Here is a 24,932-nt window from a genome sequence, read left to right on the forward strand (position 1 = left end):
TACAAATACCAACTTGTAACTTGGGTACTGAGAAAGTTTTAGCGGAGATACGTCATAAAATAACTTAAAACATAATTTTGGAATAATCTCTTCCATATGCCTCATTGTCATTACCATTATTATATAGAATATAGCCTAAGGGAGTCCGTTTCGGCTCAGGAGTGCTATTCTCGACAAGTGACTTTTTCTGATCGTATTTGGTTGCGTATGCGCATTTTTTTTCGTATGCGAATCGTGTTCGCTATTCTCGTAATTAAAAATTCGCATACGCTGATTAATACGTATACGACTAAACTTATGCGAATAGCAATTGTGACAACATTGTAATTTTTAGAAATGTCATTATGAATACTTCGTCCGAGACTCTGTCATATTTTATGTTAAGTGTTAAATAAGTTAAACCACAGTTATGGCAGATGACTTTCTTCATTATGGGTTATTTCAAGATCTTCAACGCGTAGATTATAGAGCTCCAAGGAGACTGAGGCAGCGAGGAGACCCACTGCATGAACTATTCGATGGAGGACAGTTTATAAATATTTTCCGGTTATCAAAACCTCTTGTACGCGAACTAATAGAGCTTGTTCGACCACATTTGCCTGAACATCCAAGAGTGACCGACATTAGCGTAAGAAACTAAGGTTTTGGTAGCCTTACGATTTTTTGCAGCCGGAAGTTATCAGTTTAATGTTGGTGTGAGTTACCACTTCAAAATTAGTCAGGCATCGGTAAGCCGTTAATCGTCCTGAAGTATTTAACACATACGTAAAATTTCCTTCGACATTGGAAGAACTTACTACTATACCACTGCTTTTCAAAGACAGCATAACTTTCCAGGAGTTATTGACTGCATCGACTGCACTCATGTAGCAATCTTTCCGCCGTATAATAATCCAGACAATCCAGAATATGTTTATGTAAATAGAAAGAATTACCATTCTTTAAACGTTCAACTAATTTGTGACGATAAACTAAAGATAACAAATGTTAACGCGTCTTTTCTCGGAAGCACACACGATTCATTTATTTGGAACCAATCTAATGTTCAGCGAGTATTAAGAAGATTGCACCTGATAGGAGAAACAAATTATTTTTTATTGGGAGACTCTGGCTATCCATTGAGAACTTGGTTATTGACACCAGTAGAGGGAGATGATGTACTCCTGAATACAGATACAATGTGAGGCATCGTTCCACAAGAAGTACAATAGAGAGATGTAACGGTGTGTTGAAAGCAAGGTTTCGTTGTCTTCTAAAGCCTGGGGTTTTACATTATAACCCACAAGTGGCTGGCAGAATAATTAAAACCTGTGTGTTTCTTCACAACATGTGTACGGAGAACAATACTCCTTGGGATGAGGATGGGGATGAAGAGCTGGAGGAAGATTTTAATCAAGAACAACTTGTGCCGTTAAATAATATCCAAAGACGTGTTAATATTGAACTGGAGCAAGGAAGAGCTGCCCGAACTCGTCTTATTGCTACACATTTTAGATAAATAAAATCGTAATTTTTTTAAAGTTTATTCAAAAATAACCATAAAACATTTAAAAATATTCAATTGTTTTTAAAATTTTTTAAAGCGGTTGCAATTCTATCAAAATTTTTATTTTTTTCTCTTTCGACTTCTAGCATTTTGTTCATGATCTCTAATTTTCTAGAGTAATATTTTTCTTTGGCAATCAATTTTTTATTTTGATATTCTTCAAACCCTTGTACAGCTGCTGCAGATGTCATTCCTTTTTTCTTGGAGTTTTTGATTTTTTGTGATTGTGATTCCAGATGAAGATTGTTCTGCACATTTCCGCTCTGAGCACATGTTTCCAAATTTTCGTTCTGCTGAGTCAACTCTCGGTTTGATTAAGAAATGTTTCTTTTTTCTGAAAAACTGGGTGGTTCTGTCGGAACTTCTATTTCTAGCACCTCCGATTCGGTAACATCTGGGAGGCCACTGACACACTGGTTTGATCAATTGTAAAATTGAATTATCATCGTTGGATTTTTTTTAGTGGTTCTCCTCCCGTTTCAATAGCACTTCTTTTTATAACGGCCGATTTTGTTTTAGTTCTAGACTTTAGGTCTTGCCATGTCTGCAATATTATAATTATTACAATAGATGTAGCAAACTAATGTAACATCTTAATGTTAATAATTTTCCTACTTTTCTCCATGCTTTCCAGTCTTTGGTATTGCCAGTTGGCACCGAATTTAAACAAACTGTTAATTCTTCCCAAAGTTTTCTGCAGTCGACTGCTGTAAACGTAGATGAAAATTTACAGGATAATATGTTTGGATGATTATTAATTAATTCAATCAGCAGTTCTTTTTGCTGTTTGCTAATATTGGCACATTTTTTGCGTTGTTCAGTTTCCTATAAAACGAAATGCATTTAAAATTTTTTTTGCGCGATTGTACTCTATTTGGTTGTTTACCACGTCTGTTTCCAAGATAGTAAGCTCTGTTTACTCGTTGCTAACGATAAACTCGATGGTAAGTAATTTTTGGTGTTCTAGAACGGTAAGTAAAGTTTATTCAAAATTAATCGATTATTATAATAATTTTTATATAGACAGAAGTTGAAGACAAGATGTGGGGGCACTTTCTGGAAACTCATAAAGCTCTTGTAGTCGGCTTTCCTTGGCGCTGCAATGAAATAGCATTAGCAAACTTGCCGCGACATTGGCATTGTCAAAATTTTCATACCCCGCATTTTCCTTGTCTTCTTGATTACAAATTGAGATCGTTGGTTTCGAAAATTCTTCATTTATGTAGACGGAAGTTGAAGACAAGATGTTAGCACTTTCTCGAAACTCACACGGCTCTTGTAGTCGGCCTACCTTGCCGCTGCAATGAAACAATTTTAGTAACAGACTTGCCGCGACATTAGAATTGTCAAAATGTTCATGCCCCGGATTTTCCTTGACTTCTTGATTTCATATTGAGTTCGCTGGTTTCAAAAATTCTTGATTTATGTAGACAGAAGTTGAAGACAAGATGTTAGCACTTTCTGGAAACTCACACGGCTCTTGTGGTCGGTATTCCTTGCCGCTGCAATGAAATAATATTAGCGAACTTGCCGCGACATTAGTATTATCAAAATTTTCATACCACAAATTTTCCTTGTCTTCTTAATTACACGTTGAGGTCGTTAGTTTCAAAAATTCTTTATTTGTGACGGACCCCACATTCAAAGTTTCTTCTACAATATCCACTTCGTTTTCGGAATCACTAATATCACTCATTTTACTGCTTGTTTTTCAACACAACTGGCGATATTTGCGCACAAAAACTGCAATGGCGGTAGTTGTTTCCAGATTGCCTTAGAAACGCGATACAAAAATCGACATTGTGGCAACACGATGTGAAGGGCGTCGTATCGCATTGCATTCTAGTTAGGAATGTTTTGTAATAAATATTCAATCGCGCAAAAAATCTCATAAGCATGACGAACGTTAATGACAATGTACGGATCTCAGACAATATTGGAGTCGTCGCAAGCTCCTCCTCCAAACAATTGTCTTCGATCCGTACATTGTCATTACCGTTCTTTATACTTAATATACTATATTTGAATATTGGCTACTTGTAATTTTAACTTTTAGTACTTACAGCATTATTAGCATCAGAAGAAATCATTGTATTGCAAGTTTTTCAGCAGCTACAAAAAAGCGTTCGCATTCGCATGTGACAATTCGAGCGCTAACGTCTACTCGCATTTTTTGATCGAGTGGTGATCTCGTATACGAATATTAAAGTCGAGTAGTTTATGCCGAGAATACCAAATAGTAATGCGCATTCGTAATTATAACATATTCGTACACCAAAAAAAAAGTCACTTGCCGAGAATAGCACTCCAGGGACGCGAAGGTCGCGGGTTCGATTCCGACCCAGGGCGAAATTTAAAAAAAAAAAGAAAAAAAGGCTATATTCTGTCTCGTGATTCGGAAGTCACGTTAAGCCATTGGTCCCGGTCTATTGAGTTGGTCATCATGCCCCTCATAGATTTGTAAACCAGTCCTAGACTGTGTAACAAATTTATTTATTTTTTTTTTATCCTAGTTTGGAAAATGACAGTTACAAGTTATATTTTGATAGAACAATTTTAACTGACATTCATATTAAGCATAACAGACCAGACATTATAATTTTAAATAAACAACAAAAGCAAGCATATCTTTTAGATATAGCTGTTCCAAATTCACATAATATAACACAAAAATTAATAAATATTTAGAGCTCTCCGTTGCTATGAGAAATCTTTGGTGTTTAGAAAAAATTTCGATTTTACCACTTGTAATTTCAGCAACGGGAATAGTACCGCAATCTCTTTTTAAAAATTTAAAAATTCTGGATTTAGATAACACATTGGTAGTTGAAATTCAAAAAGGTATATTATTATACTCATGTCACATCGTGAGGAAGTTCCTTAACATTGACACAGAACATAATACACAACAAAGTCAAAATGCGGAGGCGAGACGCCGGTAATTATGTTGATTAGCACTGCACTATTACTTGATAGTAATATCCGTAATAGTGTATGTACTCCGGCAAAATTGCCGTGCCGCCGGGTGGAGGTGGGATACGAAATCCTATATTGGGTACATACCGGTTGCTCCCGCGAAAAGTTCGTACTATTGGGGACAAATTACTTTGGTCGTCAAAGTCAGTTGACTAACATAAAGTTGTAAAGCAAGCATTAGGACGGTTAACCTTATTTTTTACTACTGTCACTATCAAACTCATCATTGCAAAATGTTAAATACCGAAAAATGGACAACTGAAGGAGATATTCCAAGTAGGAAAAATTGAAAAGGTTTCCACAAGGCAATTTGATCCATGGACAATCCCCCAGAATCAAGGGAGATGATTCTAAATTTTTGAATGGTGGATAGTGCCATATTTTTGACAAGAGAAAAGTCAATAATTTGAAATTGTCATCACTATTGACTTGACGTTAATGCTTGGTTTACATTAATTTGTTTTGAAGTGACAGAAAAATGACGACCAAAGTATTTTGTCCCCAATAGTATATGCCGTTCACGATTATTTTAAACACGCAGGAGGCCGCGATATTTTTTTGTTAGATTGGCGTCAGGTCCTGTCATATGACGTTTCGTTTTTAAATATTCGCATTGTCAATTCCGTCGTTAATTTAGTTAATAAGAATTTACCCAGAACTGCCCTACAAATATGTATGTTTCATTTCAATTACAATTTTACGATTATTGTTCCTAATGCGTTCAATTATTTAAAAAATGTAACAACTTGGGAGCAGTGTTCGGTTGAATTATAACCTAAAATAGATTTATTAAGACAAATCACAATATTGCCAACTAAAATGTCAGATTTTCATAGACAGTCCGAATTTGAAATAATCGTGAATGGTTTATACTTATAGTCGATTTCATATAAATGTTCATCAAGTGAGCTGTGCATGTGTAAAAGCACCTTTAATTTAGGTACATTGCAAAAGTCACATTTATGAAGGTCATGTCCAATAAATCTTTACTTGGTAAAAATACAAAGACAGAAACAAATAAGAATAACTTTAATTTTATCAGTAAAAAGACGTAACATTGCTTTTGAAATCAGCAATGTTAATTAAAATGGACAAAACTGAAAAATTAGCAAATCGAGTTCGCGCATAGCAAGCAACTTTGAAAGTCAAAGTTACTAGCTTTGGCTTTAATACCAACAGAAAATCAGATTTTCATGGCTTGCTTAGATGCACATTTATATGAAATTGAGTATACCTATGCGTTTATTTCTTGTGTTGTTAAAAATTTGAAGTTTTGGGGTGTAAGACGGCGCATAGGGGGACGTAATTTAGATGTCACGTCATAACTCAGCACTCAGGCAACCCCATTTTAAATAACACCTTACATTTATGATTGATTATGAAAGAGGATGTCTTTTTGATACGCCTGTGTAAAAAAAAGTGATATGTTATGTCTACTAAGGACAACGTAACATTTTATCTGCCCCGCCCATTTCATTTTCTTAGTTACCAATCAAATAGGTTGTTAAGACGATCTGATTTACACAGTACAAATTTCTGACATTCGAATTGTCTTAATGACATTTTATTTTTTAGAACCTAAACCAATAATTGTGGACTTGACAGTAAAATTCTAACCTTAACTTTTTTACGTGGCAAATGTGATGAAAAGTTGTACAGATTGAATCTGGCTTTGATTTTGATTGGTCAATTTTAGTGGGCGGAGCAGATAAAAAGTTATAACGGCAATACTATAACTACAAACGAAAGTTTGTGAGATATTTTACTTTCAAATTTAAAAAAGTAAATACTTTTACCCATTAGAAAAATTAAGTTTTCCTTGTTAGAGCAAAGAAAGTAAATCAATAAAGAATTAAAATTCAAATAAAGCAGAAAAATGTTTCATAATGCCATTAACCGTAACAAAAAAAAAAAAGAATGTGCTTAAGACCGCACGACAGAAGTGAAAACTTCTATGATGCTCGTTACTGATTTTAAGTAATAATAATATGTACAGTTACGATCACGGAATTTTGTCAGTTATTTTACTGTCAATTCGAAAAAAAATTGTGTAACCTAAGCTTTATTGTCATTATGACTGACATTTAAAATTTTTGTTGCAGAAATTCTGTCACGCACAACAAAAATGATTGACAAATTGACATCCATGTCAAAAATTCCAAAGTGGGGTTAGAAATATATAAAACGTGGTTTACAGTTAATGTGTTAATGTCAGTTGAATGACAACGACTGACGAAATTCCGTGATCGTGACTATACTATGTAACAATACATAACCCCCTTAAAATTCTACATATTTGACTGCCTTCACCACGCAACTTCTGGGCCGAATTTACTTGAATAATGCGCTGTAGAGTTTTTCCCTGTTCCTTTCCTACATACCATAGTCTACGTACTAAAAGTCTAGTGGCCAGTTTATAGAAAGAGAATTAAATATTTAATTCGAATTAAATTTTAATGCGCGATTAACCCATGAATCCGCAACTTCGATTGGTTCAATCTGGTCACGTGTTCAGTTAATCTCGCACTTGATTACTATCGTAGCCAACGTTAAATGAACTAGCCGTGCTCAAGTAAATTTGGCAACAATGCCCGCAGACCTAGGACCGAGTCAGTTTGTGCAGATTTGCATGTGTGTGTACACACTTAACGTTTTAACTTCAGAAAACTGTGTTTATTTCCAAAATTTTAAGCTACCAAGTTTTTTAAAAGTTGAAGGGAATTTAGTATAGAGTTTGTGAAATAAATTGTGGCATTTTCTTCTGAAATTAAAGCCTTCAACTTGGTGGAAGTTAAACCGAGACAAACCTAACCTCCTAACTTTTGTGTGTTAAACGAAATATCGTTGGTTCTAACTTGTAACAGGTAGGTATTTAAAATTTAAATATTATTCAAACATGCCTAGTAGGTGTTGTGTAACAGGCTGTAAAAGTAATTACGACTCGTCTTTAAGAAATGCACAAAAAAATCGCGGTGGAAGTGTTTTCCCAAAAATGTAGAGCGCAAACAAACATGGTTAAAAGCAATCCCTTGAAAAAACTTCAGCTTCAAGTGTGGTCTGTCAATTACATTTTAGTTCTGATGATATGATTTTATATGATAAACATTTGCAACCTGATGGAAACTGTAAACAATTGCTTTTAAAAAGCCCCAGACTAAAAGATGCGGCTGTTCCTAGCGTCTTATCTATCAAAGCCAGCAATTAAAGAGAGAACTGATCCAGAGTTTAGGCGTGAAACAATTTCTAAAAGGCAAAACGATGAAGTAGAGAATTTTATGAAAGCAGATACAATAAACAATTTTAATGATTTAATAACAACATTTTCAATCGAACTTAATTTGAATGGCTGGAAACATAAAATTGTTGAATTTGGTAAGTATATATTTTTTTACATTGAATTTTAATAATTCTTTAAATATTGAGACAAAAATTTATATTAATGAATGTCTTCAAGTAAAAGTTTTTATAAAAGGAGAAGAATTAACTCCACAAGTTATTTAGTTATTTGTTACGAAGAATTTTTCTTATTGGATTAGGCCTACTGGGGAAACCACAGTAAAAAAACGCATCTTGCACTCTACCTCTACGGTGATGAGGAAAAGCATGTAGCACAGCACCTTTGTTATAAATATCTATTCTGTCTGTAAAAAGAAGTTTGCCCCCCTTCTGATTTTGTTACGAGCCGCTACTGCTGGACAGTGTAAAATTAGATATCATCAATTCTTCACTCCATGGGGGTAAGATGGGAATTATTGTAATACTAATAATCATCTAATAAACAATGTCAATTCATTGAGAACGTGTAAAAACGCGCCTTTTTGTTTGTTAGGCGTTCGATGTTCGCGGTTCACCCGGTTCTCCAGTCTGAACGATTGCGACGTTGCCTTTTTCTCAGCACGGCTAGTTATTTAACGTTGGCTACGTTACTATTAACTTAATTTCGCTTCTGTAAACTGGCCCTTAGTGTTTTTAGTGCTTTTTAATCTATTTTCATTGTGATTATTTAATTTTATGACGCAGTCTGTTGACATGTCATGTTCTAGCGAAACGTCAAAGTCAAGATGTGATGTGCAAAATTACGAAAAACTGAAATGCCGAAGAGAGATTATATAGTGTTCAGAATATAAAAATGTGTTTTAAATAAACAGTAGATTTTTGTGACAGTGTATATCAGAATGTCAGATTTCAATCCTTTTGCCGCTCTAGTTGAGGATAACACCATTCATTCCAAAAGAAAAGATATTGATAGTATATTGCAAGACATATTTGCATTTACTTTGGACTTCAACATTAGTGAGAAAAAGCAGGTTTTGTATTTAGAAGAAGTGGCTAAAACTTTTAATAGAAATGACTTAGATGTATCAATATTACAACATGCTCTATTTGATCGACTGTTTATGTGTAATGAGGAAAATCTTACAATAAAAAATACTAAACAAAGATTTCGGAACACACATGCATCAGAAGAAAAAGTGATAATTTATTTGTGCAATTGCTACAGAAATTTAAATGATGAGAACAATCTGGAAGCAGACGAAAAGCTAAAAATTAAATCATTAATTATTCAGAATGCAGTTACAGCACTGCTTCAGTCTGAGATATATGAAGGTCAGCAGTTAGAAAACCAATTAATCGATGTTCTGAAAGATAACATTGGTAGCAGTAATTCATTTTTTAAAGATATCTGTAAAGGTGTTTTAGATGAAGATGATGGAGGTTATATTTTTTGGCTTCATTAAGTATTTTTTTAAACAGATATGTTTTAGGTGAAGCAATTCTTAAAGAAAACCTGACGAAAATATTATTGGCATTAACTTCTGAAATTAGAAAAGCAAATATTATAAATTTTGATTATAAAATTTTTACAGTTCTAAATGTACTTATTAGTGAGGAATATTTGGCTAGCATATTTCTTGATGTTAAACCACCTAAATTTACAGTTGGTTCTGATTATGCTCGAACTCCTTTAGGAGCACTTTTGGATGTTTCAATCCTGCCAAAAGTACCTAATGGGATTTATGAACATTTTCAAGATCCTACAGATCAAGTAATGATAGTTATTTTTTTACCAAATAGACTTTAAATTTGTGCTAATTTAAGGCAAGCATCACGTCAGCAGAAGGCATTCTTTGGACAAATGTTAATAAACTGACAGAACATATTCATGCGCTTGTGTTAAATTTGTTAACACGTAGCCCACAAATTAAGAATAAAACCCTTGAATGGTTGGGTCTTTGTCTGAAGACAAATGCTGATAGGGGGAAGTTATGGAATGCACAATCACCTCCTGATTTGAATCCTGCAAATTTTACTAATGTCTCTGATGGTTTTATGATTAATTTTGGGAATGTTATGTTAAGATTATGTCATCCATTTTGCAGTAATTTTAAGGATAAAAAAATACTGAAAGTGGATCCTACATACTGTTCTGTTCCTGTACACTTTTTTCTTCTTTTTTTTTTGGCAATGTTAATTGATCAAATTTTAGGATGAGCAACATATTGAGAGAGGAATTCATTTACCTGGTATTAATAGTGAAACATGTTTAATACCGAATGATTCAGATAAAGAAGATGAAAAACTGTTGATTGCTGATAAGTATAACTTTGTGACAGAATGTTTTTATTTTGCACATAAAGCACTTTACTTGGGATTTCAAGTGGCCGTGGACAAATTAGTGCGCCTAAATCATGTAAGTTAAAGCTATTTGAACATTTGATTTCTAAGTTGTCAAATATTATTAATGTATCGAGCGATCAAATTAATTTGTAATCGAGTTATCCATGAATCCGAAATCGTAAGTCGTTTCTTGAACAAAAAACACAGCTTACAACATATTTTTTTATAGGTTAGATCTGGGCATATCAATCGTGAGTGGGGTAGAGTTGACATTTGTATCACATTTCATATGCGTGCATTTGATTTTTTTTTATAACATTGCACATTAACTTGACAATTTTCAAAATTGCGCGACTATGAACTCTATTGTACCCTCACAGTTGCCACATACATTTTCGTACATAGTTGCCATACTTATCCACAATCATTTTGAATCACCCAATTCTATATAGCATTAATAAACCTTGCACATTTGTTTTTATAAATATTCAAGTTCGAATTCAGAGGTATTCAAGTCGAAATACGTTCAAACTGGCAACGATGTTACCGTTTCCGTCACATAATGTAACCTTAATTGAAATCAACCTATCTTAATACGAAAGCTATCAATTTCTATTAGGGAATTTTATCCACATTCATCGTGACTCGATTATACTTTAAAATGTGCTGCTTCGTCTGCTTGCTGCTCTACTCCGTTTTGAAAATTCATTAATTATGGCAGTGACAATAATTAATAATAGAGGTAAAGTCAAAACGAAACATGACATCACGTTGTTTGCGCAGAAGACGAATGTAGATCAGTTGAATCCAGCTTACGTATGTGACAGTGGCGGAGTCAAAAATTTTCTTTTGTTTACGCTATAGAGGAATGTTCTGAAGATGACGATAGTTTTTATTATTCTATTAGAGGTTCTACAACAAAAGTAGACGACCTCGGTGTAGAATTTCTTTCATCAGATGAAGAAAAATTGGGTTTTGGTTAAGTTTTTGCGCCTAAACTGACGACTGTATGATACGCCCCTGTCAGCGGTAAATTGGAGAGCGCGCATCCTAAGCTCCACCCTGTCATGTTTCGTTTTGACTTTAGCTCTATGACAATTTAAATCGTTGCCAACTGTCCAGATTTTATTTATTTAGTAACATAATCTAACAAAAAAAAAGTTCCAGCTAGTTCATCATTACAAAAATGAATTTTTTGCTTATGGTAATGAAAGTGGCCCTTTTTTACACGAAAAAAAGTAGCACTTTTTTGCATCATTTTATTCCATCTCCTTGGAGATGATTGTCAAAGTATTCCAATTTTTTTGTTTTTTTGTAATTTTTCATAAATCCTTTTAGACCAAATTTCTCAAGTTACATCGATAATTCGATATGCAAAAAAATTGTGCGTATAGTACTCCCAGAACTCTAACGTTTTATGATAGACAATATCGTTACGAAGTTAAACAGCTTAACAAAGAATTAGGATATGACCGTAAATAAAAAGACCTTTAAGGATGGGTCGGTCTTTACCCTGGGGGCTCTGGATGTAGAAAGAGGGCAAACGGTACCAGGTAGTCTCTCTTGGACTCTTGGACGAAGTGCTCCTTTTCCCACTAGGAGGTGTCAAATACTAATTCCCTCATTATTACTATTGCCTATCATAAAACGTTAGAGTTCTGGGAGTACAGTTACGGCCACGGAATTTCGTTAGTCGTTGTCATTCAACTGACATGAGCTGTAAACCAGGTTTTATATATTTCTAACTTCTTATTGGATTTTTGACATGGCATTTTGATTTTTTGTGCGTGACAGAATTTCTGCCACAAAAATTTTGAATGTCAGTCATAATGACAATAAAGCTTAGGCTGCACAAGTTTTTTCGAATTGACAGTAAAATAACTGACGAAATTCCGTGGCTGTAACTGTACTATACAACACGTTATGAAAGTCTCTTTTTTTCACTTATTTGCAACTAAACTACAGATTCATGAAAAAAAGTATGACTTTCATAACTAGTTGTACAAATAACTATTACTATATTAAAATCGAGACCAAAACTATAATAAAAATATTGAGGCACAGTTGCGGACAATAAAAAATAGTACAACTCTTGCTCAAAATTCGCCAAATATTTAGCTGCTTAAATGAGGCTCTAATTTGTCCGCTACTGTCACCATTAATCATTAGTGTCATTCGTCTATTAACTAACATTTACCACCTAACCCATTTCTAGACGTTTGGCATAAATCACAATGTCAAAAAACCCCAAATTATGTAAAAAAAAGTGTACGGTTTTTTATTGTCCACAACTGTACTATGGCGGCCAAAAAATTTTGGCCGTCAGTGTCAGTCAATTAAAAAAAAAAATTGTAATCCGTACTTTATTGTCATCATGATTACCGACTTGATTTATTAAACATAAACATTGATTATGAACGTTATTTTTTGGGTGGTAAATTTCAAAATTCAAAATTGTTTTGTCATTTCTACTACACAGAACGTTTACCTCGGGTTATCTATGTACGATTGCTCTAATTTTGTTTATTCATGTCGAATTTTTGGAATATCTGAGCCTCAAACAGTTTAAATTGATTGTCAAAATGACAAGAATCGAAAGTGGGGTTACGATTCCTAAAGGATTATTTACACTTTACTTGAATGTCAAGAAAGTGACGGCCAAAATTTTTTGGCCGCCATAGTACTATTCCGGACACGGAATCTTGGCCAACATTTTTTAGACATTTCTAAAAAAAAAAATGATGTAAACTAATCATTAGTGTCATTAATACATTAGTGACACTTTGAAGTTTTTCTTGTAACATCAAAAGACCAGGGAAATGGCATTATCGAGTCAAAAGTTGGGTTATATTCAATAAAGGCCAGTTCACACATATTTGTCAGTTAAATGTCAGTTGTGGCCAAGATTCCGTGACCGCAATTGTATGTACAGGATAAATACGGGGTCATTATAAATGATTGTACCATCGTAGGTGGCTGTAGATAAAGTTCAATATCGTTACACCCTCGTGTCAGTGAAGCAACCGTAGGATAAGCGAGAATTAAATAAATACAGATTGTTATTAAAATGTGTTGAGAAAATTTAAACTCATCAAAACAATAGTCATTTACGAACCAAGTGCGGGAAGACGATGTTCCCACATGAGCGCATTTTTTAAAGCACGAGCGATGAAGGAGCGAGTGCCTTTAATTAATGCGCGAATGAACGGAAGATGTCTTCACGCAAGTGATTCGTACAATATTTTTTGTACGAAAATTAAATTAAATTTTTTTGTTTTAATACATTAAACATAAACGAACATAAAACCAAGTAGGCAGTGATCTTTGGTTATTGGAAACAATTGCATCACTTGATATTTCAATTTTTGCAATAATTTGTGAATTTTGTAGGAACAATTTTCAACAATTATAAATCTTTCCGTAATTTTTTAATGGAGGAAACCCAGGAAAGTTGTATTTTATGAACTAAATTTTATTATTATCAAGACAGATTTTTTTGAATGCCTCAAAGGGCCAGTGTTTTTTGCAATTTTTACATTCGAGTCGACCGGGAAGCTCTCGTTTCGGAGCGAGCGTTGGATGTTGGAAGCGTTGCTTTCAAGGCTATGAGTACAAAAATTACTTTTCTATTTACCATTTTATCGAAAAATCTTTCTAAACCCAGATAAAATTTTAATTACTTTGATCGTAAATTCTGGTATAGGTACTCCGTCCAGTGAGAGATCGGGACAATTTAAATTGTTTCGCTGTAAAGCGAAAGGAGATAAAAACTTAAATAATAAAGCAAAAACCAATTCTTTATTCATAGTAAGTAAGAGTGTTACAGGGTGACATTGAAGTTACGCAACACATCGGATCAATGGCACAAACCTTTAAGTATATTAAATGCTAGAAATGATGCCCTCCGTTATCGATGCATGTTCTTGTGCCCTTCGAGCCATGGAAGCTTGAATTCTCACCAACATCACATCTTCTGTGCCAACATGTCGTAAGTTTGTCGAATTGACTCGGCAACATTACTCACACGAACAGTTAATTCTTCGACTGTGTTAACTGGAGCCTCATACACAATCTACATATTTTAATTGCCCCCATAAAAAAAAGTCACGAGGTTTAAGTCCGGTAAACGAGCTGGCCATAAAACTGGCCCATTACGACCTATCCACCTATTTTCTAAATTAGCGTCCAACCAATTTTTAACATCCCGTGCACTGTGAGCCGGCGCTCCATCATGTATCCGTCCGAACTAGCAACGGCACGTCATCCAAAACGTCACTCAGCACATTTTGTAAAAAAAAATAAATATTCTTTACCATTTAAATGTTGAGATAAGACATGTGGCCCGTGGCCCGATCAAACGATTCCCAATTATTCCCGCCCACACGTTAATTAATCTTTGTTGGAAATCACGTTCTCGGATTTGGTGTGGATTTTCTTCCGACCAGATGCGGCTATTATGCGAATTGAAAACCCCATCTCGAAAGACGATGCCTAAAAATTGGGTTCTTTGCTAACACGTTGAAGATGATAAGGATGTAATCCCTGTTCGTGCAGCGTTCTCCAAATTGTGAGACTGGAAACACCCATTCGTAATGCAAGTCGTCGGAAACGAACATTCGGTTGAATCTCACCAGCTTGCAGAATTTCAGTCTCGCAAGTTCAAGACAGATGGGTTGATAGGAGCGAATGTACCATAATCCCTTAAATGCTGGACTGTATTCACAAAGGTACGTGGACAGGGAACTTGGCGATCGGAAAATCTCTCCATGTACAAACACCTGGCTGCCTCAGCATTAGATAAAGCTTCCCCTTAGATGAGCACAATATCTGTTAACTCCGGATTAGTGTACTGCGCCATTTTTAACGATAATTACGGGAAATTCACTTTCTAATAAATTGTAAAGACCCGAATGCAGATGAAAGACGTGACTAAATTGTGCCAGTAAGTTTTTGCAAACCTATTCGCCTGGGTTTTTGCCGTATATGTATACTTTTTGTGCGTTAACCTTTTTCGTACGAAGCCGTTGTTCTTTCACCGTCCCATCCATAAACGACTCGATCACACGGAATACGGTGAAAATAAATTTGAGTTTTCGAAAAAATGGTAAATAGAAAAGTAATTTGTTTTGATGGGTTCTATCACCGTTTAAATTTTCTTAACGCATTTCAATAACACCCTGTATGGGTGATATATGGTGATTAATATTATTTTTTCCAATCATGTAGGAGGTGGGACGAATAGAGCGCACTTATGCGGAAACTCTAGCACAAGCGACCGGCAATAATGAAGTAGTTGAGAGTATAAAAAGAACAATGACTCAGTTGCTCAGCAAGTACGTAAATGGATATTTATCACTGCGAATTTTTTTACTGAAATATTTTAGATATTTATCTTTGAAAGCACAATTGTCCGATCCAGTTTTGTTAGACTCATTGTTTGAATTGATGTCAACTTCCACTTACTGGCTTTGCCAGGTAGCTATTAACGTAAATTATAATAAAACAGAACACAAAACGTTTGCTCCTTTGGAGGAAATTCCGATCTTTTTTCCATTACCAGATACAATTCCAACTACATTAAAGTAAGTTATTCTGACATCAAGAATTTAATAATTTAACCTCTGATTATTAATCATTTAATTACAGAAGCATTCCAGAATTTATGATAGAAAATATTGTTTGTTGCTTAGTCTTTTTGAGACGTTTTAATCCGAAAATTTTTGAGGAGCAAGGTTTTAATAAACTGAAACCCATATTGTCTTTTATTTTAATTTATATGGGTTCACCGGAACGAATGAAAAATCCGCATGTCAGAGCTAGACTTGCTGAGGCTTTGGAAGCGTTGTTACCACATCACAATGGCGAACCTTCAAATTTTAACACATACGGGGAATATCAGCGAGAAATGCTGTTTACACAACATGAACATCGTAGTGAGGTAATTTTTCAACGCACTTTGGGTGTTGATGAATATAATTATATTTTTTGTAGATTGTCAGCAATTTACTGAACGTCTTCGTTGGCATTGAAATGACTGGTCAGAGTGTAGAATTTGAACAAAAGTTTAATTATAGACGCCCAATGTATACGGTGATGGATTATTTATGGACCAAAGATGAATACAAAAATGATTTTAAGTAATTGTTATACATAAATTAGAGACACAATTTATATTTCATATTGTAATTTATTTAAGGATGTTAGCTAAAGAAGCTGAAAATAATATGGAAGCTGTAACACCTCCGCTGTTTTTAAGATTTATCAATCTTCTTATGAACGACGCTGTTTATTTGTTAGATGAGGCTTTGGCCAACATGGCTAAATTGAAAGAAATGCAAACTGCCAAGTTAATTTGTGACTTATAGTGAATGGAACACATTTTATTATTGGAATTTTGTAGGCAAAATGGCGAATGGGCTTTGTTACCACCACAGGAAAGAAATCAAAATATGGCTTACATGTCTCATATTGGTATGATCGCGAAATTTGATAATATTTTAGGTCGAGATACGATAAAAACGTTGGAAAAACTTACATCAGAAATTACAATTGTATTTACCCACTCCACAATGGTAGATAGAGTTGCAGCTATGCTCAATTATTTTCTGTTCAACTTGGTTGGGCCAAAAAAGAAAAATTTTAAAGTTAAAGATCAAAAGGAATATAATTTCGAACCGGCGAAAACTGTTATGCATATATGCAAAATCTATATCAATCTTAAAGAAAGTAGTTCTTTTTGTTTGGCCGTTTCTCAGGATGGCCGTTCGTATAGTCCACAGTTGTTTACGCTAGCTGAAGATGTCTTAATCCGTATTGGTGGAGGTGCTCTTATAGGTGAATTGAAAGAAGTTGCACAACGTGTTGCCGAAAAGGCGAAAGAGCAGCAAGCCAGTGAAGAAGCCATTGCTGAAGCACCTGAACATTTCTTAGATCCCATAATGTCAACTCTTATGACAGATCCTGTGATTTTGCCTAGCTCAAAGCAAACCGTCGATCGTAGCACTATTGCAAGGTACGTGGGCAACACCTATGTTTTTTGTGAATAACAGAAATAATTTTTGTAGACATCTTTTAAGTGACCAGACAGACCCTTTTAATCGTGCACCATTATCAATGGATCAAGTTATTCCAAATACAGAATTAGCTGAAGAAATTAAAAATTGGATTATAGAAAGGAAAAATAAATAAATGTTTTTTTTTTTTGTTGTGGTGAAAAGTATGTTACTGTCAAATATTTTTGTTAAATAAAGTTCAAGAAATTTCAGTTGTTACATAATATATTTGTTATTTTTTGATAACCGAAAAATATTCAAACTTTAACATAAGTAAGGCGAAAAGAGTTATATAGGTATATATGTTGTTTACGTTGAGTTAACAATTTCAAGGTCAAATAATTTTATTTTTTGGCTCTGTAATTATGTTTTGTAAATAGTGACATGCAGGTAAACACCGTTCACGTTGGATTAAGCATTGCTAAATCGCATTATGTTGGTTAGCTACATGTCACTATTTACAGAGCCAAAAAATTAAATAATTTGACCTTGAAATGTTCAACTTAACGTGAGCAAGGTTTATAATAAACTAGGCAAAAATGAATAGGGAATTTTTCCATTTTTGAATTTTTTATAAATACAGTTTAAAATTTATAATGAAATGTGTTAGTATAAAGATACACATTAGATGTAATGTTTCAAGTACCTGTAACATTTTAAATTTATCTAGTGTTTAAGAATACGTGGGAGGATTGGGGCAATTATTTTGCTTTCTAAGAAAAATAGTGGAATTCCCTATTCAGTTTTGGCTAGTTTATTTGTCAAATGAATCTTCTTTCAACATAACGAGACACAAATTTTGGCACTTCATATGTTTTTTACAGTTACATGCATTCTTTTTTTTTTTCTTTCTTCATGTGTCTCTGTTCCAGACGTTGGCGATAATATTGACTAATCTAACTTTGTTTACAGTCGTGGAAAACCAGGTTTTTAAGTTTTTCAGCCATAAAATTCTCCTTCCGAAGCTTCTCTTTCCTTTTTCTTATCCCTGAATATGCACTGCAAGAGAATGTATTGAAGGAAGTGGCCTAGGTATTGAAGTTTTCTTGTTTTGATTGATTATATTCATTAATCAACAGAATCAGAAAAAAATAGAAAGATAGATTTAACAAGTTTTTAAGTAAACATTATACATTATACCCTAACAAAATTTAAATGCAGCAAGCAATACGTTTTTCATTTCTAACTTGATTCAAAAACATGAATTAAGTGTTTTAAAGTTTTGTATGGTTTGGACATCCCTCAAAAGTTTCAATTATAAAAATTTAAAAATGGCACTAATCGACAATATTTCTTTTTATTTAAGAAACTGACTTACCGTATATCAATGTCATATCATTGGAGCACATTTTAATTAACAAAAATTAATTACGAATTATACAAAAGGGAACTGTCAAGTGATTGTCAATAAAGCCAGGAGTGTCTACATTTCATGTACCAAGTTATCACTGAATATCGTATTACTGGTTGCATTTAAATTTCATTAGGGTCGGAAAGTTATGTGAATCAGTCTGTATATGATCGTATTATACAGGTAATTCATGAGTAATCATGAGCCTACGAAATTTGTGATGCAGCTAACATTATATTTGCACCTATTACATTATGTGGATTTCAAAAATAAGTATATATTTTAAATTTATACAACATAGTCAACATACCCGACATTACATTTGTCAAATTTAATCAAAACCATTATGTGGAATATTTAATAAAAACACAAACTAAAAAACTATGGGGGACACGTATTGTTGGTTGCATCACAATTTTGTTAAGGTCATTATTACTCGTGAATCATCTTGTATTAATTCTATTTATTTATTAGTCATGTGTCGCTAAATGTTTAACAATCGACTCTTGCGAGCCGATCCTATTAAATGCATGGAGGATTATTTAATTTTTTCGAAATACGTTGTAATATCCAAATGTTTATGAAAAGGTAAGTACAAATTGCAAATTATTTACTGATCAAATAACTGTTAGTTCTTTTTTTTATAAAATATAGGTGTATAGCACAGTATCGTATACTCTTTTAATTTTGAAAACCTGTTAGGTTTTAACACAGGTGATTACAAATACCGACATGATGCGTTGCTGAAATAATTCACTTCCATTTAGCAACAAATTACAAATTAATCGAAAATTTAAACCATATTACCGGTATAAATAAAAAATGTGTGTTTGAAATTGATAATTATAAATTATAGGAATAGAATCATTTTGAGCGATAAACGAATTGTGGCAATAATAGACCTGACATTGTGATTTTAAATAAAACATAATAATTTAAGTCAGTTGATATACAGGGTATTTCACGAGTGATAATGAGCCCGGCGGAATAGAAAATGTAACCCACAATACATCAGGAGGAAAAGCCAGATATTTATCGTCTCCATGTCCAGGTTTACGTTCCAATGTATTGTGGGTTGCATTTTCTATTCCGCTGGGCTCGTTATTACTCTTGAAATACCCTGTATAATTCCATGGTTGCTACATTTCTTGCTTTAACAAAAAAAAAATCAAGGAATTTAGATACGATTAAGATATGGCTACGATTTTAGCCAATGGTACACACGCCGTACAAACTAAAACTAAATTTAAGTGTTGTGTATTAATAAAATGTTGCAACTGAAGGTCAAAAAGCAGAATTATTATATTGCTTGTTTTTTTTTTGACATGGAATAAGATAACACTCCAGTGCGATTACACAATTCCTACTCAAGCTGGATTAATTGCAGGGTTTACATTAAATCGCCCTAAATGCCATGTCACTAGGTGTATGATGAATCAAAACATAATTAAGACTACAGTTTACCGGAATAATGTTCAATCGGTTTTTTTAATGAAAAGAAAGTAAAAATTTTTGTTTTTTATATTAATATGTCTGCATCTAACAGCTCAATTTAGTTTTACTTCCATGTGAAAAAATTGTGTGGTCAGATTCTGATTGTGCTATACACAAAAATCATTATAATTCAGTTGATTTTCAGTACGAATTTCGACAAAATAGGAAATTTAGAGATGCAAATAAGTCAAATTGAGTAAATACACCGTAACTGATGTCAGCCAATAATAAAATGTGGGTATGGAGAACCATAAGTGACTTCCATGTTCTAAAGTTATTTACAAAATGATATCAAAATTTTCTGTAGAATTTAATAGAATAGCATACATATTTCCAAAACCACTGATTCGATTAGCACCTGGGACAAACATTTTGCAAGAAGAAAAATTCAAATCGATGCATTTTAGAAGTGATCGTAAAGGAAAGAAAATTCCAGAGAGATGCACACATCCGCTACGCGGAAAATGTATTTTTATAAGTATTTAACCACTATGAAAATATGCTTAAGAATTAAATTAAGTGCCCACGGACGATTCAAATATTAAAAACTTGTTCGCAGTTTGTATTAGTATTTCGTTTCTGCCTTTATCCGTTTCCTTATCTTTCATTTCTCTCCTAGGTACAGTTACAAGTATGAAATCTGATTATTTATACTGGTAGGTACGTTTGATGGATATTTTAGGTTAGTTTTGACTAGTAGAACTTTAAAAATAATATATCAAATTTTAAGTTTTAAATTTTGGAAAAAGCAAGTACACTCGCGGCTACCCAAAAGTGCACGATAGGTGGTGCAGACTTCTTAATTTTTCCCTAGATTTAAAACGAGACCTCTCCAGTGGAGTTTGTGCTGAATGCATTTTTTTTATGGTAAATGTATGCTTTGTTTAAAAAAGTCAAGATTCTAAAATTAGTATTGTAAAGGTACAAAATGATCAAAAAGAACCCAAATCAGAGCAAGTGCCTCTTATGTGGTAAATACGACAAAAAGTTATTAAGAAAAATTATTTAGAATTAACATCTAGACCCTCAGACAAAGTTTCAAAATCATCGGTCAACTATGAGTTTTCATTTTTTTTCCATTTAATCTAAGGTTTTAATTTACTTTTATTTAATTATAACTTATTAGTGTTAAAGCCAGTAACTTGCAGTAATAATCTAAGTGTGTTTTTTTTTACTCATAATAAGAGAACTGTTAAAAATAAAATTCTTTGATTTGTGAAATAAACATTAAAAAAAAAACTCATAGTTGGCCGATGATTTTGAAATTTGGTATAGGGGCCTAGATATTGATTCTAAACAACTTTTCTTAATAACTTTTTGTCATATTTGTCACATAAAAGGCACTTTACAGGAAAATAGTTTTTTTTTTGAAAATTATCAAGGCATACTTGATTTTTCAAAACTAAAATGATGTTAGAAATTAGTGTTTAACCAAGCAGGGCTGAACCCCAGAAAATGAAAATTTAAATCGAGAATTTTTTATCTTTTACAAGAGTCGTTTCACCTATCCGGGTACACACTGTAGTTGTACATTCAACTTGTTTTTTGGTCGTGCTTCTTGAACATCGGTATTTTAGGTAAAGGTTTTCCAGTAGTCGTTCACAATAAACTATAGCTTACACGGTGATATGCTCATTTTGAATTGTTAATAACTTCAAGTTCAAATTGGCAGCAGCAGGGAACTGTATTCATTTAATACGACATCGATAGAGCGCAGCATTATCAACTTTAAATCAAATTAAGATAATGCGGTATTCAATTAAATTTCTGTGTTGCGTCGTATAAGCATGACGAATAGTAAAAGTATAGACTTATGTGTGTACATATCGATATCTGTATGATATACCTACCATCATACATATTACAGGTTTTGTGTAATAATGTAGCTGCAAACCCAGCAAACAAAATCTGAACATAACTATATTGTCATCGTCATTTTCAAGTATTCCCAGCAAAATACCCAAATACAAGAGGCCGATCAGAGGGGATTCACTAGAATTTATTTTTCAAGAATTCTTCTTGAAACATAACCGCGTTTTTAAATAACGAACGACATAATAATTATCAAAGTTGAAATGTAAATTGGTTGCAGCAAAACTCCGTTTTTCGGGAGCAATCAAAAGTAGATAAGCTGTTTACAAAATGACGATATAAAATCCAAAACCGATTGTTTCATTATACCCCCCAAAACGCGCAGCCGCATTGGTTGGTATGAGGAAGTAACAAAGCAGAAGTAGAGTTTACATGGTCCGCTGTGTCGTACAAATCGCGAGCTGCGCTGTGAGTACGTCGCGGATAAACAACTCGGCACCGGCTCCTCCAGCTAAAATCGCGCTCTCGACATTGCATCTCTCCTCCATCTAAAATTAAGGTGGTGCAGTGTAGGTGTGGTGTCAGTGGTCAAGGGTAAAGCATATCCTGCCCCTGTGCGACAGCAGGTAATTGTGAGAATTTTCCGTAACATTTCCGTTTTCCAGGCAACACGAATTATTATTTATTCCTCCTGGCGCAGAGTCGAATGTTACCACAAACGACGTGCGAAATCGTAAAGCCACGTTACTTTCGTTTATGTAACATTTCCGAGGTTCACTCGTTAAATGCGTTTTTATTTCCACGTTGACTGTGACAGTCCTCGATACTTTCTAAATTGCGTTTTGTTCTTGCGATTTTTGGCCGTCACCGGTGTATTCATTTTAAATTTAAAACGCCTTCGACCGCGCTGTCTAAATGATCAATAAACTCATTCCCCATATCTAGAGAATCTTATTAGTGGCGGAATTAAGGACCGTAATTGATTTAAAGTAGAAGCCTGTAATAACGGCTTCTTATTATTGTTGATGCTCTTAATTAGTTTACCTTAATACGTCATGCACGTGAACACCTTGGTGATTATAATTCGAGTTGTTGTCGCTCGATAAACTGCAAGACACAGTCCTTTTTAAAGAGCGATTTCACTTCCTTCGTAAAATCTCTTCCCATTATTGATTCAATTATTTATGCAGGACGTGCGGGTGATGCGAAAATGTTTGTAAACATTGCACTACCAAGCGGCGTGTGACGGCACCGGAGGGTTGGTCATTGACGGTGGTCTTTTGCTCATTCCTTAATAAGGCGGATTTTGATTTTATATGTGAAAGGATGAGATTACTGTGCGACAACCGGGACGTTTGCGGAATATAAAGGTTCCGTTTATTTGAATGAAGATGCTGTGAATGAAGAAATTGTGAGTTCGGCTTCAGCGGTGCACGATTCGTCTAGTCTAGTCTGTCTTTCTTTGCTTATGGATGCGGAAAGTCGAGTTTACATCCGCAACAGTAACAATTACGGTCCCCGTTAAACTGTGACGAAAGGAAACTATTGATATTTTAGTTAATGGAGAATAGGGTGTAGTCGATGTAGGGGTGTGGGCTTTAGTTTGATTAACTTAGGAAACAATTTCAGGTTTCGCTTCTTCTTTTGAACAAGTGATAAATTTTGGAATTTTTTGTTCACATCTTTGATTGGTCAAAATAATTAAATTTTTCTACGTAGGCGACTGATAATTAAGAATTGTACCCACTTAATCGAAATTTGTACGTATTTTCACAATTAGCTATTGTGTTTTTATCACAAAACGTGTTGGTGGCGCTATTTTTTTTTGCAGTAACTTAACAGATTTATCTACTATGTATGTATGTAGTTTCTTTAATATATAATATTTGTGAAGCTCTGCAAACGATTGTTATGCTTATAAATGATAAAACCAAAAAAGAAGATTACATCACTACATCACTAATGGCGTATCAGTAATACCTCGTGCAAGTCAAAATAAGATAAAAGAAAATATATAATTAGGAAATGCAAACATATACCTACTTACATTACTATAATTTAACCTTTGTAGATAATTTTGATAAATAAATCGTTTGGGCTTAAATAAAAATAATAGTAGGTGCTTTCTAGTTATAAAATGTTCAGTGAAATAAGTATATTTAACATTAATAACAATTTCATTTTAAAAACAAGAAACGAACAGTTATTTTTTGCGTGCTTGTTTCCAAACCGTGAATCGGCAATATATTTCGTCGTTTGTGGTAGAAAACTAAAAATTTATTTTAAAGTCTTCTATTAAAATCTTTCAATCACAAAAAAATGTTCCTTCAGGAAAACCTAAGAAAGTTAGAGAAATATAAACCAAAGTATTTTTTAAATCTTTGAAAGTCACTTTTCTCGATAAATAAATGTGATTAGCTCGTAGTTTAGATTAGATGTGTTAATGTTACACTTGCATAGTGAGAGATCGGAACATTGCGTTTTTAAACTAACGTGAGGTGGACATTTTAAATTTATTATCCAACAGCGTTATTTTAATTTATAAATGAATAATGAGATGCTGACTAAATAATGAGTTTACAAAATGTAGTACATAGTTGAATAGTTATGACTGTAATATTTGTGTACTCCACTGTATCAACATTGTGAAAGAAAAGACATGCTCATATACATATGAATTTGTCATTAGGTTAGAAAGGTATTGCACTGCACCTACCAAAAAGGGCTTGCATCTACAGGCTGTTTGATAAAAAACGCCTCAACCCATAACTTTTTTATTTATTATCCGATTTCCATGAACAAAAAAACCAAAGATATGGTTTTTCATGCGCTACGAAGCAGCCATAAAATTTTATTTTTTTGGCGTTACTTTCAGTAGCTACCGATAGTCAATTTTTTTTTTTTTAATGGACGTAGTTTTTTAGGCTTAGTCTGGTAAAGTATTTTTTTCTGAATCTAATGGTGTATTAAAAGTTATCGTTTGGTCCATAGCTGACTGAAAAAAAAAAAAATTTTTAATTGTGGTTCAGCTTATTATGAAATTTTCGAGTGTGCCGTGAAAAACAATTGGAATACAAATAGC

General features: G+C 33.7%; 2 protein-coding genes and 1 long non-coding RNA gene across 3 annotated transcripts in view; 2 read left to right on the forward strand and 1 right to left on the reverse strand.

The window, feature by feature from the left end:
* Positions 1–1,160: 1,160 nt before the first annotated feature.
* LOC138135635 (uncharacterized) lies at positions 1,161–5,033 on the reverse strand. Its single transcript, XR_011161046.1, has 5 exons — positions 3,109–5,033; positions 2,704–3,048; positions 2,433–2,643; positions 2,162–2,371; positions 1,161–2,090 (listed from the first exon to the last, which is right to left on the reverse strand). It is a non-coding gene; the product is annotated as an uncharacterized lncRNA (long non-coding RNA).
* Positions 5,034–8,516: 3,483 nt separating this feature from the next.
* Positions 8,517–17,417, forward strand: Ube4A (Ubiquitination factor E4A). The gene is made up of 11 exons (XM_069040405.1): positions 8,517–9,238; positions 9,289–9,569; positions 9,623–9,958; positions 10,011–10,214; positions 15,368–15,474; positions 15,526–15,723; positions 15,788–16,079; positions 16,133–16,278; positions 16,338–16,487; positions 16,542–17,153; positions 17,206–17,417. Exons 1-11 carry the CDS (start codon positions 8,698–8,700, stop codon positions 17,327–17,329), a joined length of 2,991 nt encoding a protein of 996 aa, XP_068896506.1. The 5' UTR covers positions 8,517–8,697; the 3' UTR covers positions 17,330–17,417.
* A 4,861-nt stretch (positions 17,418–22,278) lies between these two features.
* Positions 22,279–24,932, forward strand: part of LOC138139512 (uncharacterized) — a 73,244-nt gene continuing 70,590 nt past the window's right edge. The window contains exon 1 of the mRNA XM_069059849.1: positions 22,279–22,476. The gene's annotated coding sequence lies outside the window, so the exon portion shown is untranslated. The remainder of the gene's footprint in view (positions 22,477–24,932) is intronic.

The sequence above is a fragment of the Tenebrio molitor genome, chromosome 1, assembly GCF_963966145.1.
Source record: "Tenebrio molitor chromosome 1, icTenMoli1.1, whole genome shotgun sequence".
NCBI classification, from domain to species: domain Eukaryota; kingdom Metazoa; phylum Arthropoda; class Insecta; order Coleoptera; family Tenebrionidae; genus Tenebrio; species Tenebrio molitor.

What these genes read in the sequence shown, in the direction of transcription:
- Ube4A (XM_069040405.1), top strand. Translation starts at nt 8,698, where the DNA reads ATGTCAGATTTCAATCCTTTTGCCGCTCTAGTTGAGGATAACACCATT. An exon ending in AATTAGTGCGCCTAAATCAT is followed by an intron (nt 10,215 to 15,367) that starts GTAAGTTAAAGC and finishes CCAATCATGTAG; the next exon opens with GAGGTGGGACGAATAGAGCG. An exon ending in ACAATTCCAACTACATTAAA is followed by an intron (nt 15,724 to 15,787) that starts GTAAGTTATTCT and finishes ATTTAATTACAG; the next exon opens with AAGCATTCCAGAATTTATGA.